Source organism: Lepidothrix coronata, unplaced genomic scaffold, assembly GCF_001604755.1.
Source record: "Lepidothrix coronata isolate B3197 unplaced genomic scaffold, Lepidothrix_coronata-1.0 Scaffold47, whole genome shotgun sequence".
NCBI lineage: Eukaryota > Metazoa > Chordata > Aves > Passeriformes > Pipridae > Lepidothrix > Lepidothrix coronata.
In genome coordinates, this window is record NW_016690227.1 from 3877531 (window position 1) to 3897543 (window position 20013).

General features: G+C 38.8%; 1 protein-coding gene across 10 annotated transcripts in view; it reads left to right on the forward strand.

The window, feature by feature from the left end:
* Positions 1-20013, forward strand: part of FHOD3 (formin homology 2 domain containing 3) — a 385562-nt gene that overhangs the window by 283040 nt on the left and 82509 nt on the right. For 7 of the 10 annotated variants that reach the window (XM_017814946.1, XM_017814947.1, XM_017814953.1 and 4 more), the window contains 3 exons: positions 4701-4799; positions 7112-7483; positions 11067-11192. In XM_017814946.1, coding sequence (XP_017670435.1) covers positions 4701-4799; positions 7112-7483; positions 11067-11192 — 597 coding nt within the window. The remainder of the gene's footprint in view (positions 1-4700; positions 4800-7111; positions 7484-11066; positions 11193-20013) is intronic. The other 3 variants (XM_017814954.1, XM_017814955.1, XM_017814956.1) reach the window with 1 other exon arrangement.

The window sequence follows — 20013 nt, forward strand, 5'->3', positions numbered from 1 at the left end:
GGGTTCAGGGATGCAGCTTCCAAAGTCGTAAGAGGTAAAGCAGGTCAGAGGTTTTATAGGAGGGAGAGTGGGAAACAATCGTGAAAGGAAAAATTGTGAGATCGATTGTAGTATTTAATTTAGAATAATATTGTGGAGTGGCTAATGGTGACCTATTTCACTGAATGTAGCCTGTAATCCTGGTCACAGAATCATAGAATGATTTGGATTTGAAGGGACCTTAAAGATCATCTACTTCCAACCCCCTGCCATGGGCAGGGACACGCTTCACCAGACCAGGTTGCTCAGAACCCTATCCAACCTGTCCTTGAACGCTTCCAGGGATGGGGTATCAAAGGCAGTGAAAGTTTAAATGGAAGTCATTTGAAGAAGCTAAACTGTATTTAATCTCTTTAATGGCACATAAGGTGATTTTCAGAATGTGTGGGAAAACTAACCAATAGCTTTACAGTTCCCCAGTACTTTCTTCTCTGGGTCACTTCATAACTCAAAGACTCCTTTTTTCGCTGAAGTTGAGTGTTTGTGTTTCTTGGAAATTTCTATATAAATCTGTGGATGCTTGCAAAAGGCTCAGAAGTACACTTAAAGTTGCAAAATTTAGAAGGAAAAAGACTTTAGAAATGTTAAATAAGCCCTATACAAAGTGGAATCATACCACAAGGAAGGTATTTTAATGTGCTGTTATCTCATGAGTTAACTTCTATGTGCATTGTATGTGCAGACCAAATCATTGGTAGCCTAATTATGGCAAGACCATCCTTTTTTCTATTGTTCTATATTCAAAAATTAGTGATCAAATTGTTCCCAAATTAAAATGATTTAAAGCTTATCTTACACTTTCAAAATTTCTTTCGATACCAAGCAGAGCAGGATGTGTTTCTGTGCTCATGCTTATTTTGTTGGTGGGCCTTTTTTGTTTCGCTTTGTGGGTTTTTTTTCTTTGATTGTTATGTTTTTTCAGATTTTTTATTCCTTCACAGCCTTTGATTTTTCTATTACCTCTGCCTTTGGGATTTTTTTGGAAAGGGGCAGTGAGAAACTTGTGTTTCTGGGCTACAAGCTGGATCAAAGAAATCCTAAATTCCTTCAAGCTGCCTTTGTCGAAACTTTGCAGAGGAAAGAGGTTGGGGAGAGCCTGGAGAAGACAGAGGCTGCATACAACTTTGTACACACTGATTGTTCAGCTCTAGGGTCCTGTGAGATGGAGAGCATTTTTTAGTGCCTTGAGTTCTTATGGAGTAAGAGTCATGGTCTTCAGAGTGGTACCTTACTTTTAAAATCATCTCGCTGTGACTACGTTAGATGTGCATGAGGTACGATGCCGGGCATTGTATGGACTTTGCCCCTCCCTTCAGCTAAACTTATGGATGAATTTATCTCCCTTTATTATCATTTCCTTTTATCAATCTGTGTTTGTCAATGTTTTTCTCTCTTCAGCTTTAAGTAGCTATTTAATATCAACAGGATAAGTTTAATTGGCACTCTTTTTATTTCTTTTTTTTTAAAATTTATTTTAAAAAGGAGAAAAGTTAGTCCTTTAGTTCTCACTCCTTTGTCTAGATTTAGTTTTGCTGCCCTAGTGGTTCTCAATCCGTAAATTGCACTTTCATGGTCTTTTTTAACATGCACATTACTTTAAGGGGCTACAAATACTTTCATATCAAATTTTAGTTGAAACAACTGAGCAAAACCTGTGCCCTAGAAGATGTTTGTGAGTTGCCATGACCAATGATGTATTTTATAAAGATTTGTGGGGGCTTGGGGTTTTGTTTATTTGTTTAGTGGGGGTGTTAGCCTGTAGCAGTAATCCATTTTAGAGATGAAAATAAACACAGTGATTGTTTTGAAATTTGTTTTCAGTGCCATAAAGCTTTTGTATAAATACTTCTAATCTAATACTTTTATCATCGTAACTGAAGTAACCCAGGAACAGCCTTAAGGTTAGCTGAATATATCCAATCTTTCAGCATTAGCTGAAGCCCTTCCTCCCTGCTGCAGGATAAATACTTGCCTTTTGTTAAACAGGATAGATTCCTCTGCGCTACTGAAAAACACACTGGCTTCTGCAGCCTTGTTTAATTAGAAACCTCCTGATGAATCCTTTTTCCTAATTTAATTCTACTATTGCACTGACACAAAATTTGCATGTGTACGTGGGAGGGACAGTGAGCTTTTCTACATCATCCCTTCTCCATTGCACACAAAAATGAACACATAACCCTGAACAGTCCGTATGAATTCACAAATGTGTCTGCTGTTCTGTTTGAGCATCCGAATGTCATCTGTCTGTAGTGGGTGTTTTCCTGTTTTAATAAATATTCACATGGAAGTTTTCCTTTTCTGCCTTTTAGGAAAGATTTAGCTAGCAGGTACTACCTGTTTTCATGGGCAGAATATGTGTTCTCTAATAAGAGTGGGAAACGACTGCTACTATTACTTTGGTTGAAAGAAGACCACACATCTTTCCTACCTGGGAACTTACCCCTCTCCTCTGATCCATTTCTGGGCATAGTCAAGGAGTCTGAAACTGTGGGTTAAGTTGTGAAAAGAGGACTTTACAAGTGTTGAGTGCCTCTCATAAGCACACACTTATTTCCATTGTGCAAGTTTTCCTTTGACCAAACCGGCTCCCCCAGGTTGGAAAGCATGCTTGCCTCTGTGCACACCAGTGGTCTCTGCAACCAGGTTACTCAGAGCCAGCTCCTCCCTCCAGCTTTTCCAAGAAATTGCCATGTAGTTGCCATCCTTCTACAGTTAATATTAGCAAAGAGCTTTCCAATCAAAGTTTCTTCTAAGCTTTTGATCTAGAAGATAAGGAGACTTAAGGAAAGAGTTATTGGCCTGACAGAAGAATGATCTCCCTGGAATCTCTAAAATTTCTTTTCAGCTCCTTTCTCTGTTCAGTGCAATTATAACTCAGTGGTTCCCAGTTCAATCTGTACTGTGTAAGCTCCCATCCTTACTACCACACCCTCATGTGAAGGAATAAATTCTCAAAGAACCTTTTCAAATTTATGATTTATGAGATTCACTCTATCAGATGATTATTTCATTTATGATTTTGGGCATTTTGAGGCAATTGAGTGGGGGAGAAATTTTGACATCATCGATCTGGAGTCCTGGTGGGAGCTTAAAACACAATACTAGTGGGGCCACGCTTGTTTATATAAACAATAGCCGTGCTGCCAACATTATAGGATGCATTGTGGTCTTATCAGAGAACCGTGATCCCACAGAGCTTCAGGAGTTATTTCCCAAGTGTGATTGCTGTAGGGCTAACAGGTGCAGATGTTTCCCTTCACAGGAGATAATAGCAGAGCTAATCTTGAGCTACTTGCTAGTAAGGAGAAGGGATTATATGAATGCTCCCTGGTCAACTCTTTCTTTTCTTTTTTTCTGTGTACCAGTATATATGTGGAAGTTGAGAAGTGTCTCTGTAAGTAAGGTGACCTTAGGAATGGTTGAAAGTGTCTACCTTGTAGATGCTTGCCAGAATATTGGAAAAATTCCAGGTGCTGCCATTTTCCTGATTAGTCTGTAACTAACTCCATATAAATGCAACAAATTTTGCATTGACCCTTTGCATTGCACTCAGTGAGTTCATGATCTCGCATTGTAAATATTCATTATTCTTATAACATGGCAATTAATTGTAAATGGAAAAAAATCCACTGAGCATCCCTTCAGAATTAGAGGAAAGAAAACTACCTTTCAGGAAAATGCAAGGAATATGAGTGTCTTACAAACTTCGTGACTGTTTGTATGCTTTCGTTTTTGCACGGAGCATAACCTAATGGTATACAGCATTAAATCAAATGGAGAACTTGCAAATGCAAAAGAAGCCCAAAGAGAGAATATTTTCTAAATCTTCCGTGAGTCTGTTGGTTTGGGGAGGAAAAAGCACAGATGAGAGGGAGAGGAGGCAAGACAATGTAGCCTTTTTTGTCATGTGTAATATAGTTTTCTTTTTTTTCCTTATGTGGTTTGTAGGTTATGGAGCCTTTATGCATGACTTACAATTCTCTTTTGCCAGAATTACTACCGAACTGAAGCCTGCTTTTACCATACTAATAACTCTACTGAAATAATTCATGTACTGGCATCCCATAACTTAAATATTGCTGTTTGCAAATAGTCCTGAACTGATTTAGTCTCTCTGTTATTTCTAACTCAGTGGTTCACCCTGTTTTCCAGTTGAGCTATTGGTTGCTTAACAGGAATGTTTTATTTGTGTTAATTTAGAAAGTGTGATGTCAAATGCCAGCTGTCCCATGCCAGCACAGTGTGTACTGTCCTTTAAGCCAGAAAGGCACAACTTAATGACTAATGTGTTGAACATTGGTATTATCATGAATGTTTTCCATTAATGCCTCTGCAGGTAGGGCAGCAGCAAATAGAAGACCAAGCTCAAGAAAAAATAATGACATCTTTGAATATCAAAAATTAATATTAAAAATATAGATAGGGGAGAGGATAACATTTTTATATTGGTAGCTACCCTTGCGCCAGCACATACTTAGCAGTAAGTTTTAGATGGCTTTCTGTTTAACATAGAGGAGCCAAAACTCCCTCCTCCTCAGTGTTTTCCTTCCATTTCTAACATTTCCTTACATTTCTTTTTCTGGGGACTCATGTTGTTTTCTCTTCCGCCTTCTGTCTTTCCATCCCACTGCATGCCTCTTTCCTTGGTCTGACCTCAGAGAGGACGAGTATGAAGAGGAGGAAGAAGAACAGCCAGTCACAGAGCCCAACACTGAGGATGAGGGGGAGGAAGAGGCCAATAGGCAGGTCAAAGCCAGGTACCAGGATTCAGCTTTGTCCCTCCACCTTTTCTTCAGGCTCTGGCATGAACTCACCAGCACAGTGTGCAGCAGCATCTAGTTTTTCATTCACATTCCTAGATCACCTGTTAAAGCCACTGCCCAAAGAAAAGTTTCTGCATTTAAATCCTTTGGGGAGGGCTGTGGGCATGGCAGTGTTAACAGAAACGTGTTTAGTTATATAGGTTCAATACACTGTCTGCACTCACTTCCTTTATGTAATGCTCACAAATCTTAAAGGGTTTACTGGAAAGCATAGCTTCTAAGCATGGCTTAGGTTTATCTTTTTAGTTAAGGCAATGGTGAAACTTCGCAATGCTTTGCTGAAGATGTTGCTTGGTTTCTTAGGTTTTCATCCCTGTCTTTATAATGCCACCTTGTTAGAAATATCTGTTGCTATGCAGTAGCATATGCATTTTTGAGTGGTGCCTATGATTTCTATCAATTTTGTTCATGTTTTAATAGCAAAGAACTACTATGAGGCTAAACTGATATATATGTGTATATATATATAATTTCAAAAACACTTGCCCATCTCTGAAAATATAGATATAAACAAATCACCTATCAATATTCTCATGTAAAAGTTTCCACTTAGATGTGAGATATATATGTATTTGCCATTTAGCAACTTGATTCTAATAATCTGGAAGCAAGAAAATACATTCTTTGTTCCAGACAGACATTTGATTTAGGTTAAATTATTTGGCTTTGCAACTCAGCAAATGAGATTGGATATTTTTTTTAAATAAACCACATTTATGCAGACACTGTACAGCACGGAAGGAAGAAAGGAAACTGTTTAATGTGTGAATTCCAAAGAAAATACTGTACTATTGTTATTAATATCTTCCAGTTTGCAAATCTTGCCAATGGCTGCCTGAAATTTCAAAATTAAGTGATAATTTCCTCAAATCTGATTCTTAAAAGTCAAAGTAAAGGCACAAGTTGTTAGTAAATTGCATGCATATACTAAAGTACTATTAAAAAACGTGAGGAAGAGCCACGCAGAGATCATAATGTATGTTCAGTTCATTGGTCTTTTAAAATAATAATCACTTTGAGATAACTGGATGATATTCCCATGACTTTTTTGAGTACTTCCTTTCACTGTCACTGTAGCATTACAAAAATGATCTGTACCTTGGCCATTCTTGTCAGGTGCTGTAAGGACAGGTAGGACTAGCCTGGTTTCAGTGTCTCCTGTCAAGCACAGCAGGTGCAACAGATTAAAGTTTCCAGATTGCCCACTGTGCTTCCGTTGTGAGAACAATTAGCTGGTATATATCTGATGATTCACTTCATAATATCCCAACATATATGTTTTGTGTTTTTGTTGCATATGCTGTGCCAAACCCACAGTCCTCCATTAAGGGCCATGCCTGTCAGTGGAGCACAGAGGTGGTCTCAGTAGAGTGAAATCAGCCTCTTACCAAGTGATTCAGCGCAAAGCACATGCACAGTGTTTTTGCTGGAGTTACTGGTGAAAACAGATATCCTGGAGTGCAGATCCCATGGCTTTTCACCTGCCGTGTGCCTTCTGTCACTCACCAACATCTGTCTTCAGTAGAGCAAAGCAGATGTGTTTTCTGTTTCCCTTGATGCAACTCTGCAAGTCTCTATCTAATACCAGCATGGGATACTGACACTCAGAGAAATCAGAAATTAGTGCCTTCATACCTAGACAAATGGTCTGGTAAGGCGTTGCTTTCAAGATCATTCTAAACTTGAATTTTGACAGAACAGTGGTGATTTGAGTACCTTTTTATTTTCATCTTTGACGGATGAACGTTTCTAGTAAAAATATCATATCCCCAGGGAGGATGATACTCAGATATCTGAAAATGCTTCAAGAAACAGTCATGCAGTCATGCATCTTGAAGCATCTGTACTCTGTGGGCCATGTTATCCAGTGTGTTGAGTCTGCTTGTACTGGCTCTGATGATGCTTACAACCTAACTTGAAATTCATGAAAATTGTTCAGAAAACACTTGTGAAAAGATTAGTGAAAATTAGTTCTGAAGCCTGTAGGTTAAATACTGTCCTTTCCTTTAAACTGAGTTGCTTCCTTTCCCCAGTATTTCCAACCCCAAGAAGAATCCCACTGGGATACAAAGATGTGAGTTATCTTACTTTATTTAAAAAGAGGTGATGATTTTCTAAATTTGGAAAGCTTTTGATTGTCTGACACTCCTTTACTTGATTTTTTTCCCCTCCAAGTGTTACTATCTATTGATCTCTCTTTTCCCCGTTTCTCTCCTTCCCTTTCTCATGATTTTTTCCTCCTGCAGTGAGGTTCAAGATGTGCGGGAGGCTGTGCATGGAAACTTTTCACAGTGTTCTTCAGCTGTCTCCAGTACCATTTCTCCAGCTGAGAGGTCTCTTTCCTGCTCCAGAGCAAAGAGCTCTTCTAGCAGCTCCACTTCTGTGCCTGACTCATCTGTCTGTCATCATAATTCTGTCCTTTCATCATCATCTTCACCTGCGACAGCATTGCTGAGCTCTCCCCAAAATTCCTCAGCATCCATTACTCCAAAGGCATCTCCAACGGTGGAGAAATTACCTTATGTACCACATACTCCTTTTCACCTCTTCTCATATGACTTTGAAGAGTCTCCAGCATCTGTGAAAGAGAAGGAAGCAGAAATGATGAGGGAAAACAGGTAGTTTCTATACAGCTGACATTAATTTTTAGCTAATGAATAACACCTTTCAAGAATTTTATAAGCGGTAATAGTGCACTCTATGTGTTGTATTATTTCCAGAACATACTGTATTAGTTTTAGTCCTGTAAGCCTGTATTTTGATTTGATTGATATTCTCTTGTTGCCTTTGTTGCCTTCATTTCATCTTACTCTTCTTCAAGGTCTATGGTTAATAAGTATCCTGGTTTCCTCTATAGAGCAGTGGATGAATAACCCATGATTTGGGAGATCACGGAAAGGAGCACCATTTTGCTCTCATTTACAACAATGTAATTTGAAGACATGATTTTATGAAAATTAATGGAACTCTTGTGCTATAAAACCAAGAGAGGTCAGATCAGCACTTGAAATTCAGGGGTGAAATCCTAGCTTCAAAGGCTGAACTGCCAAATCCAAAATTTGTTGTTAGATTACAGTGCATGTCCATGTCATGGGCAATTTCAACTCATGTTTGTAATAAGAGTTCTATAAAGATAATATAGCACTCAGAATAGACAGTTTTATCCACACAACATCTGCTCAGTTTAGTTGTTCCTCTTACATTTCTCTTAACTTTTACTTTTAATTTCCCCATCCCACTCATGTAAAATTAAAAAAAAAATTACTTTTTCTCAGTCTGTTTTCAAGTAAAACAAATTGACAGTAAGTAGCGCTAAAAACAATGATAGAGAATCACCTTGAAAAGAGGTTGATGATTTTTTGCTGTCTCTCCCAGTTGTCAGTGTTCTTTGAATTAGGTGCTGAAAATGTACACGTATATTGTATGTATATTTATTTCTTCTTCTCTCCAGCAGTCCTTCTGAATTTCTGCATGTGACCAAATATTTTGATTCCTTTGATCCTTTTAATTTTTGATCTTTCTCTTCTAATAGGTGGGTGTGTTTTGTCACTTTTTCACATTGCTGAAAAGCCTGTAAATCCAAGTAGCAGTTGACAAGGGACTTAGTTCACATATTTTTTCTTACCTGCAACTTGAAAACTGGAATTCCTCTACATTTACATTTTTCTGCATAGATGCAATTTTCCCCTAGGCCTCTCACACTCATTTATTGCTCTCCCATTGCTGCTGCAATACTTTAGAGAGTAGATTCCTTTTTATTTCCTGTACCTACAATATTTAATATTTATGCAGTGATTTTTTTTTTCCTCTGACCATCCTTTGCATTTCTAATTACTACACAGGATCAAGGGTGCTGTATGTGTGGGAATTCTGCTGGGTTTATTTGGAGGAAAGGGAAGGCAAAGTTTGCAAAATTTGGGCGGTAATATGTCCATAAAAGAGGTAAAGGTCTGGGGTTTCTTGAGAATGAAGGCTCCTGGGATAAGGGAAAATGGAAGTAATAACCAGTACCACAGGAAGGTTAGAAAGATAAACTTTGTGTACAGGATACGTACTTACCCTGAACAATACTCTCAGGCACACAGTGTGACTTATGGGAGTGGTCCTGTACAGGGCCGGGAGTTGGACTTGATGATCCTTGTGGGTCCCTTCCTACTCGGCATATTCTGTGAATCTATGGTTTTCTGGTTTTGCCATGATACTCTTCCAGCATCTTAGTCTCCATCTGATGGGATATTGTGTCCAGACCAATCCCTCTGAATTTTATTTTTTTAGTAGATGTAGGTCTGAGTCCATAGGAGGTATGTTTCCTCTGTTTTCAAGAGAGTTAGCTTTGGACTAATTGAAATTCCTTGGTCTGAAAAAGGGTTCTGCACTATGTCAGCTTTTTCATGGAGCAGAGGAGAAGAAAAGCATATGTAATGGTTGACAAGAAGGTCTCCCTTCAGTTGATCAAAATGTAAATGGAGGTTTCTGTTAGTGTCAGGAAAATACCAAGTGAGCTCTGCATTCTTGTTAGGGCAGTGGAGTTTTCTCATCGCTCATTCAGTACAGGTACAGGCAGAATATTTTCTTGGCTGAGTCACAGAGAAGACCCAAGCTAGGACTGTGCTACCAGGGAAGCTCCACACTGTCCAGTTACACATTCCTCCAGCGGGCCACTGTCTCCAGTTTCCAGTGAGTTTCCTTATAGGGGAAGAAGGCCTGGATGGCAATTATTTCCTGCAAAATTCCTTGTGTAGCTCAGATACATGCACGTTAGAATTTTTTTCTAAAATTATTCCCCTGTTGCTGGGCAGTCAGCATGGTGTCTCAAAAATAGATGGTGCTGGTGGTGGGGTGTTTTCTAAAACATAAACCTGGAATTGTTGTCCAAGAGGGCACGTTCCATAAAGCACAATCCCTTCCATTATAAAAGCACCTAACTGAAATCTCTTCTGATTTTAACGTGGGCCTTGGCAGGCAGCAATGCTGTTGAACCCTAAGGAATCAAGCTTGAAACTTTGAATGAAGTTTTGCATAGCTAGATGAGTGTGCTAAATGGAGCTGAAGGAAATCAACCAGCCTTTTCAAATAAAATTGCCAAGTGAAATTACTGAGTGCTGATGTGTGGGAGGGAAGAAGCAACAGAGAAAGGGTATGGTGAAGGAGGTTATATTATATCTTTTGAATTATAATAATGAAAATTATGTTTCCTCATTTCCTGAAATTAATTTTGTCATTTGGATGAGTTGGCCTTGCAGAGTACTGACCTACAGAGCATCATATGCTTTCCATGTGGTAAAATGGCATTGTCCGTGAACAGGAATATTAACATTCTGCCAAATCAGGAATCTCTCCTTGACATGCTGGTTAAGTACAATGGTTAAAAGGCACAGCAAAGCAACACAACTGCCTTTTCTATTCGGTACAGGAGCCAGGATGAAAACATTGATAGAAGGGACTCTGGGGAGGCGACTGTTCCAGGAGTCCTGGAAACAATTTCTCTTTGATCAGCAAGCTCGCATTGAAGTCAAGCGAGTTTATGGGGTTTTTTTTTAATAGAGGGAAGGGCTGATAGAAATTTCTAAAGCCGTGCTTCCGGAGACATGTCTTTTTAACCATGGTGATGATTTTTTACAGACATTGTAAGAAATGGCACATAAGCTATTACTTATGTTGGGGGAGGGAAAGAAAATGCTGCCGGCTTTAATTGAAAAGAATGTGGTTGCTTTCCATTTAAAATGCAAGCATTTGCAAATCATGATGGCCATGTTCTGATCATGTCTTGGGAATGCTGCTTTTTTCCCTAATTTCACTGGATACGAATACTGCTGACTTGGACTGGTTTGATCCCTTTTCTAATGGCTGGATATCAGCTCCCAAAACAGCTAATAATTTTCAGTAACTGAGCAGTAATTCAAGTATTCCTACTATGAGTTGTCACTTGGGAGGACCATTCTAATCTCTCATTATTTTCCTTACATATAGTTCACTGTTTGCATCACGTATGTTCATTACATGGTTGATATTAAAAGTACATGATAGGTTGCATATTTGGAAGCTGGAAATAGAGCAACATTTCCAGAAGGTGAATGTTTGAGTTCTTGGGTATGGGATCACTAGCACCCTGTAAACAAGAGGATTTACTGTTGCATGCCTGCTTGCTGACAGATTCTTTCTTTCTCTCCCTTTCTCCTACTTTTCTTCCCATTTCTTCAGATACAATAGCTATGGCAGCAGCTCTTACTCTTCTCCACGACCCTACACTGGTGTGAGTGCCCCTACAACCCCCACTACTCGTTATGGGACAACTCTGTCACCACCTCAAGAGACCAAATCTGACAGGTTTGTAAATTAATCAGTGTTTTGACAACAGTTTCTTTGTAGACAGGATGAAGGAGATAAATGTAAACTGTTCTGAGTGAGTACTGGAAATATCTTCTAACCAGATTTTTTCTAATGTTGGAAAGAAAATGGACAAAAATCTGAATGTGTTCATTTCCAACTCATTCTCAAGCCTTTCTGTCTGACTTGGTGTTAAAGCCTGAGTGTATTTCCATCCTACTTCTGCTTCTTCCACTTAAATGCATAAAGCAGAGTTGCTTCACACATATGCTGTTCTAAGTATTGAGATGAATTAAAGCATATTTTCTTTCCATTTTTAAAAATAAATTCAGATCTATTTTCACTTCTATCATCTTAAATCAACTACAAAATCTTGGAAACATGCTTAACTCAGAATTTCCTAAGCCATAATTTTGTCCTTTCTTGAAAATACGTGATATATCTCATTGTATTTCACAAAGGGCAAAACATATCTTGCTGTAGGTAAAGCAAACTCATAATAACCTACTAGTTATCAACTCACTTTTAAAAACATGAAAAAGGGAAAAAACAAAACAAACCAGCAACGAAAAAGCAGTATTTTGAACAACCAAAATACTCTTTTGAATTACGTTAGATACTAGAAGAAGAAAAAAGATAAGAAAGTGTTATGGATACATGAAAGCAATGCTTGGCAAGAGATTTGGACCACCAGAAATTTACTGTCTGTTACAACCTGAAAGTAAATGACAGCTTCAAAGGATGTCATACTGAGTTTAAGAAGGAAAGGTATAAGTTTTAAATTATTTTAATAATTTAATATAATAGTTTCATAAAACTATCCCCAAAACACGGGATTTGGATTGTTTGTTTCCAAACTGGCCTCTAATTTATAAAAATTGCACCTCCCACCCTGTTTTTTGAACTGAAGGTCAGGATCCTTTGCTTGTATTCCAGTTAATTTTTGTTAATCTTTTTTTAGAATTTTTCTATATGTGTATAAGTGTTTGTGTGTGTGCGTGTGTATATGTTTGAACCTTCCTAATGCCTCACATCCTTTCCAGGCTACTATTCAGAATGGTTCAAGTTAGGTTTTTCCAGCATACATGTATTTCTAGCCATGAGGTATTGATTTAATCCTTTTTTTCAAGTGAGTAATTACATTAAGTTTGTCTTTGGAGAAAGACAAGTTTTTCATTTGCTCATCTTCCTAGAGTACCTTGCCTCAACTTGTCTTTCCTGATCTCAGTTAAATTATTGCTGAGTGAAACCATAATAAAAAACTCTACGCTGGCATTTTGACCCCCTTTTTACCTCAGCAAAATAGATGCTAGATAAGCAAGAGTTAAAAGTCTCCCACTGCTTTGGAAGTTTTAGATTTCCAAGTCCCTGCTGTTGTAAGCTTCTGATTGCTGTTGCGGCAAAGAAAGCCCAAAGTGGTCAAACGCTGAGATGGCTAAAGATGGTTGGGCCTGTCCTGCAAGAGGTTGATGGCGCTGGCCCTGCTCCAGCAGAGAGAGCCAGCTTTCATTGCAGCCTGTGTGTAAGTGCGTTGCTGGTTTGGAGCCAAAATGCCTTGGCCCCACAGGATGAAGCTGTAAAATTCACAGATTCATGGAGAGTCAGGCCAGAGGGGAGCTCTGCAATCATCTGTTGTGACCTGTAATGGGTCTCACGGAAGCTAAATAAAAGACCCCTGTTACCTTCCTGTGTTTTCAAGTAGCAGCATGACTTCTCCTGGAAAACATGCCAGTATTTATCATCACTTCTAGGAAAATATTTTATATTTTCTGGACAGTTTTTCTAGCAGCATCTTCTGGACATCATGCTTTGTCCATCTCTTTATTGTGAAACTGGAAAGTGCTTTGCCTTCAACTATCAGATCTCTCTTACATATTCTAAGTGTCTGTACACAGTGCTCGGAGTAGCATCTCTGTCTTTCCCACAGGTTATGTTTACCACTTTCCACCTCACATGGTAAAAATCTCTGTACTCTTGTTTAAATTTGCAGCCTACTGTTCATGGTAGTTCATGAACTCACCAGGATTTCTGCATTTGAGGGATGTTACAGCCTGATGCTTCCTGTATATGAGTCTCTGAGAAGTCTGAAAAATATGTGTACACAAAAGCTGCATGTTGCCTGCAGAATAGATGCAGTTATTTTTTGAAAGATTATTAAACTTACAGTTTCAGATGCCATTTTGCATTGTCTTGTTCTTTTTGCATGTGATACCATTGCAGATCTATAGTTCAGCAAGCTCTAATTAAGTGACTGCTTTGAAGAAGAGCAGAAACCTGCTTTTATTTCATTGTCCTGAAATGAAATGTTCTGCATTGCAGAAATGCCCATGGAGAGATCGATGGATAGAATTTGCTTATTGGAGAGTAAGCTGTGTAGTGCATGATGCAATGCTTGGCACTAATTAGTAAATGGAAAGTATTGTGGAAGTTTTCACAGTCTTCTATGAATGGTGTTTGTCTTAGATTATGTAAACATTATTTCCTACCTCCTGATGGTAAAAATTTATATGGATTCAAACACAAAAAAAAGAGTTAAAAGATGGGGCGGGGAGAAAAAAGCACTTGATAAGAAGCAGATGCATATCTATGGTTAGCTCCAAGGTGAGTTTTCTGCTTTCAGCTTATGACTACAGTTATCCAAAACCTTCACAGAAAGATTCCTGTCTTTTATCATGCAGGGAAGAGCTTCAGATGAAGTTTCTGGTACCGTTTATCTGACCTTCGAGAATGAGGAGGAAGGAAGAAGCAGAATCCAGAGCAGTGCCCAACAAAATGATTCATGTTGCCCTGACAGGCCTTTCAAACCCTTGGCTGCATTTTGCTTATGTAAACAAGAGCTACAACTTAGGTGGAAAGCAGCAGTGTGGTTGACATTTTGACATTCATACTTTTAAAACCTTCTTTGGCTAAGATCAGTAGGAAATCATAACAGCAGTATAATTCAGTGCAAAAGTAGCTGGATTTTGCTCTTTAAAATCCACATCATCTATATATTTCTGATTGTACAGCAGAAGAAAAGGCTTACTTAACTGTTTCTAAATTCAGCTGCGGCCTTTTGGCAACTTCTTGCAATCCTGTTGTTCTCTCTCATTGCCCTGGGTCCCCTGTGGAGAGCCATGGTTCTGAAATGCATATTGCAGCCATGGGAATCCTGCTGAAGGAGGGCAAACTGCAGGGCACTTTTTGTTCAGCCCTCCATTGGGAGAAAAGAAAGGGTGTATTGGTTCTCTTGTATCTCTCTGCTTGTGAAAGTTGCTCTTAATTAATAAGGAGTATAGCCCAGTCTGCCTGTTTTCAAATGCCAAAGACTGCTTTGCTCCATAAATATACTGCTCCCACTATTCACAACTTAAATCACCAATTAACTCTCCCCAGTTAGTAAAGAAAGGGAAAATCACTCTCAATTTCATAACCTCATAAATTTTGGTAACAAAGGGGAGGAACAGGATATGACTGAAGCACACCAGGGAGAAAAGCCTTTTTCTGTCCCTCTGAGTTACCACCTTGCCTGGGGGCAGAAGGTATAAGATTAGTCTGTATTTCCATGCCTTATGCTCATACCTAGGATATTTCTGTCTAGCCAAAGACTGTCTTCTCAGACTCTTAATCTAAGGCAGTCATTCAAACCGAAAGCTGCAGCCTGGAATCTGTAGCTGACCAGCAAACTCATTACTTGTAAAGCTTCACGCCCCCTCATAGTGTCCTTTTGGTGGTGAAGTGTATGCCATCCTTAGAGGAGACCATGAAGGAATATAACTTACAAGACAAGAGCTTCTGAATTCAGCATCAGCTTTCATTCATTCCACTACCAGAAAAATATCCTGCTGGTGTGTTTGCCAGGGTAGGTTTCTTCTGATGCATTTGCAAGGAGACAGTTCCCGCTGGGCTTGATAGTCAAACAATAGTATAGTTAGCCTATCTCGAAAAGTCTTCTTCTCTGGGCACTGTGTGCCAAAGGAGCAGGAGTTCATGGTCCTCATTCTCATGCCTCTGTCTGTTAAATCAAATCCCAGAAAGTTCAGTTTGCAAAACTCCACTTCTTGAGCCTCTTAGCCAGTCACTGTGAACTTAGTCTCCACCTCTGGCTGGTCCCTCAGAAGTTCTTCCAAGTCTCCAAGCGTGGTAAAGGCCTGCTGTGGTGTTTGGAGATTGCTCCTGTTTGAAGCATCTCCAGCTTTTCCAGAGCATTAGAAAATAGGCTTAAGAAATACGAAATATATTTCATGTCCTTTAATATGTTTTCCATCTTACTTGCTTTGTGATCTACAGCAATACTTTACCTCAGGCTCCCATGATGGAGGGCCTTAAATGTTGAGTATTCATCTCCATGTTCTTCTATATCTTTTAAAGAAAATGTACCTTCAAACATTTATTTCTAAAGCAGGTCACAGACACTGAGATTAGCATGCCTAGATTATAGGTGATTTTTTTCTCCACTGACATGTAAACACTATACCCAAAGCTTAAACATGAAGTGCAGCAAAAGTCTGCAAAAACTCTTCTTTTGAGCTTTATTCCCTTTCTAGGTTCCTGAAAAAGTGATTTGCTGACAATCTGGTGCTTTCTTTCAAATTTCTGTCTCTTTAAAGCAAAACAACATCAAAACGAACAAACAACAACAACAACAAACCACCACCAAAAAAAACCTTCCTGAGAATGCCAAACAGCTTTTCAGTTAGACTGTCTACTAAAATGAAACATCTCAGTAGTTGATAACACCAGGGAGATGCTGCTGGATGAAGGTTCTCTATTTTTTTCTTTTCTTTTTTTTTTCATCAGCCATTTATCACTAATCTACACCCTGGAGTTTCCTTACTCCAGCTGGTAAGCACTAAGATAAACCAAGAACCCTATGTTACAAAATCTTCTATACAGCTTACAAAGCTGCTGCTCTCCCAAGAACATCGCCTCTTTCCTTGGCTTTCTATTCTTTCTGTGTGTCTTAATATGTACTTCTGGGCTCTCAGACTAGAGATCATGACCATTTTTTCTTGTGGTAAATGTCAAGGACATCTTTCACTCTGAGTAACAAAATGAGGAAGGGATAGCTTGGTTGATAATAGTGGCCCAGGGCAAAAGCCTCAACTTTATTGCTGAGATTTTAAGAGGAAAAATGACTTTAGGAATTGCTTGATTTACAATTTGGGAGGCAGTGGTGGCTTACACTGGCCGAGCTGCTTGTCCAACTACTGTGTAAGCAATATTCTTGATTGCAGCTTTTTAGGATTCATCATAGGGTATATGTTTATACAGAAGCATGAACTGGGTTACGGTTTCAGACTGCAGAGTGTTGCTGGCTGAGCGCATTGTGTGCAGTGCTGATGCTAAGGGGACACCCGCCTTAGCCTGGATCTACCCGTGGGATCTACCTGTCATTTACAGGTAATTTGTAACTCACATGAGGATGAGAAGCTGCAAGTTGGAGAAAGAAGCACAGTGTAAAACCTGTAGAGGTCAGGCTGCAGGCTCTGTGCAGCTCTGCCCCACTGTAGCTTTATTTTGGGTAGTCCCCTACGCCACTTGGAAGTCTAACGTTAATCAGTTCTTCTCTTGGTCACTCTCAAGTTTCTTTCTCAAAGGAAGCATTAGTCAGTAGTTTTATCTCTCAATTTTCTGTTTATTTTTGAGAGTTTTGTAAAGATTCCTCAAGTAATGTTTAGTCTGTTTGCAAAATCTTATATCAACATGCTTTTGAATTTGCCGTGTCATGTAGGGAGACATAACACACTGAGAGTTTCTTTAACAGTGAAAAGCAATATGCCTCTTGGCAGCTTTTCCTCCCCTTTTGTCTCTTTCTAAGCTGGAAAGTGAATTTATTTTGTTAAAGTCAAGAGAGTTTAGAGTTACTTAAGGCCTGAGTAGGAGCTGTTGACTGTTGTTCTCTCTCTGTAGCAATCCATGACTGGTGGAGCAGGAGCACTTTGTAAAACTAGGTAATTAGTGCTTCCTTAATAAATTTATTAATGACTCTGAACCATGTTATATTAAAGACAACCTTGAATACTAACCTTATGGCCTGAAGGGATTTTCTCTCATAAGTTGTCTGTTAATTTTTTTTACCACCTAAAAATATACATTTTTATTTTGTATTCTTCCTAGAGATGCCTATTTCTCTGTAGCAAATCTTAAAAATTCAACTAAGCAGAGGGAAATGCAGCCACAAAAGAATGTTTCAGAGCTTATGTAAATGAAGAACATTTGAACTTCAGAACTGCAATTTTGCTGCAACAAAGCAGCTTAGAGTAAGACAGAAATATTTTCTTCAGCTTGCAACAAGATTAGAGTAATTCAGGTCACATATTCCCCTTCAAAATATATAGTCTGTGATGGAGCATTGTCAGGAAACTGCAAGTACTTGCAAAAAAGTGTGAGATATCTTGTGTCTGCCTGAATTTGTGTTTATAATAATAATTACTAATTCACTGCTGTGTTAAATGCTGTAGGTCAGGCTAGCTGAATTTTTATTTAGAAGAGTTTGGGCCTGCAGTAGATGTTTTAGCTTCATGTCCTTTGCCCTGTGTATATTTTTTTTACCTTCTTTTTCTTTTTTTTTTTTCTATTATTTGTCTTTCCTGTCTCTTCTTCCAACAAGATAAGTAACTAATGACCTCTCTGGCCCCAGGTCCCAGTGCTGTGGTATGGAGCTCTATCACAAATCCTAAGACCTAGACACATTCTTGTTGTGTGTTTTCTTTTTGGAATGAGAATGTAATAATGTAGCTTGTTTAGCTTTTACTGGTTTTAACCAGCAGGCATAAGAAAGCTTTTCTTCGCATTTTTATATTAACAATCCGTTCTTAATAGCCTTGCATTTTCTACAAGACTAAAAATAGTAGTCAGAGCAAGCATCCTTCTGGATTGTATTTGCGGAATTGAACAAATGGTTGATATTACCAGCTGGTAACATATGACACCAGCATTAAAATGCTGGCAAATATCAGCTATAACCCTGTTTTGTGAGTGATCACTCTATTATGCTTTCATTGAGTATTCACATACTCTTTTCTGTTAAAATCTCTTATCACCTTTGATTCAATGCCAGAATTTTTTTATCCTCTTTCTTGCTTACTCATTTTTAAAATGAAGCCTACAGCAATAAGACTTAAAAATTCCTGAGGCCTGAAGGCACTGTCACCCTTCAAACATCATCAAAGCAACAAACTTACCCAAAGGCTCAGCCCAAGCCTTCCTACCAGCTGGTTTGGCCAGTACTGATGCCATTTGCAATTCAAGCATGAGCTCACTGAAAGGGAACATTTACTTTAAGTGTTATTGACAGGGGAATACAGAAACAAAAATCAGATTCTGTAGACAAACCATACATAGACAAAACCCTTTTCAAATTGTTTAGATTGTTTGAGGAATACCTCTAAATACTTTCTTTTCCTCTGGCTGTTTTAAGGGTTTGTACACCCCGAAAGTAACACCTGTTTACTCCATGTTTAGTTTATGCACATGTAGAAAATTAATTATGGAGTTTACAAAATGCTAAAATCTGTTCATTTGCAGTTGCAGTTCATATTAAAAAGAGTATTGATTCACCCAAACAGCAGCTGAGTTATAATGTTTGTTAGCAACAGTGAAGCTGTGAGTTTATGAGGTTTCATAAGGCAAATGGTCTCAGCATTTGGTGCCCAGTTGAGTGGGCTGGCCACTGCAAGGTCTAACCACTAAGCGAGCACTAACTAGCTCAGTAGTATCAGTGCTGTTTCTTTTCCTGCCCTTTTCTAAATGAGACGGAAGACCCAAAACCTGACTATTTGTGTTTTAAGAAGTCAGTGCCACACATGGAGTCAGCTGAACATGTGTCTGTTTAGTTATTACCTGTATAAACAGAACCTTCTTGCAGCTTTGACTATTAGTTTTGACCATCTCATGCACTAAACTGTTGTACACGATGTGACTTTGTTTGGGACAAAGGAATTAAGTCAGGCATGTGTGTGCACGCTATACTGTAGCTTGTAATTCAGATGAAGTATGAACTCATAACAAGTGGGAAATACAGAAATACCAAGTTTGGGCTAATTGTTGATTTGTTTAGTTTCAAAGAGGTGGCAAGCTAACATTTTCAGTTTCTTAAACATTAGCTTTTCTTCTGTACATATGGCTGTGGATCTTTTATTTAGATTGTAAAGCTGCTGTTCGTACAGCTGCAAATTTTAGCCAAGTGAGCAATGCTAGCCAAACTATGCTATGGATCAAACCTCCAAACAAGGTGTTTTGGCATGAGGAGGAATTTTGCTACTAAAGTTAGGTTAGAATCCCATCTGCAGTACTAAACTATGCATCTCCATGTGATTTCCCTGTAATCCCTTGAATAAGAATGTGTATTTATTGTGGAGCCTCGAAGAGCTTAGTCAGAGCCAAAGGTTTCCAACCTGCTAGATGCTGTGCAGACCTACAATCACTCCTTTGGTCTCTCAGCATCACCCCATCCTTCCCAATAATTTTCCTTCAGGTTATTTAAGCCATACCTTCCTTTGACTCTAAATTGAGTTTGCAGACTTCATGGCAGCTCGGTGGGACAGGATGGGATATCAAGCCGAATACTCAAAACACATAAAAGCACAGACTTGATAGGGACCCTCTTTTGCCATCTCTCCTAGTTTATTTCCATACCTCTTCACATGGAGGCTTTGTCCAGTTTTCCCCTTCCAAGAGCAATTTCTGATGTTATGTCCAAGCTTATAGCCATGGTATTTCATGCTATGACAGGGATGGAGCTCTAACTTTTGAATTTTAGTACAGTGCTGCTACTGTTTCTGCTGAGAGCTTTCTCTTGCAACATGCACTGAAAGGTCAAAAGTTAAAATAAATTTAA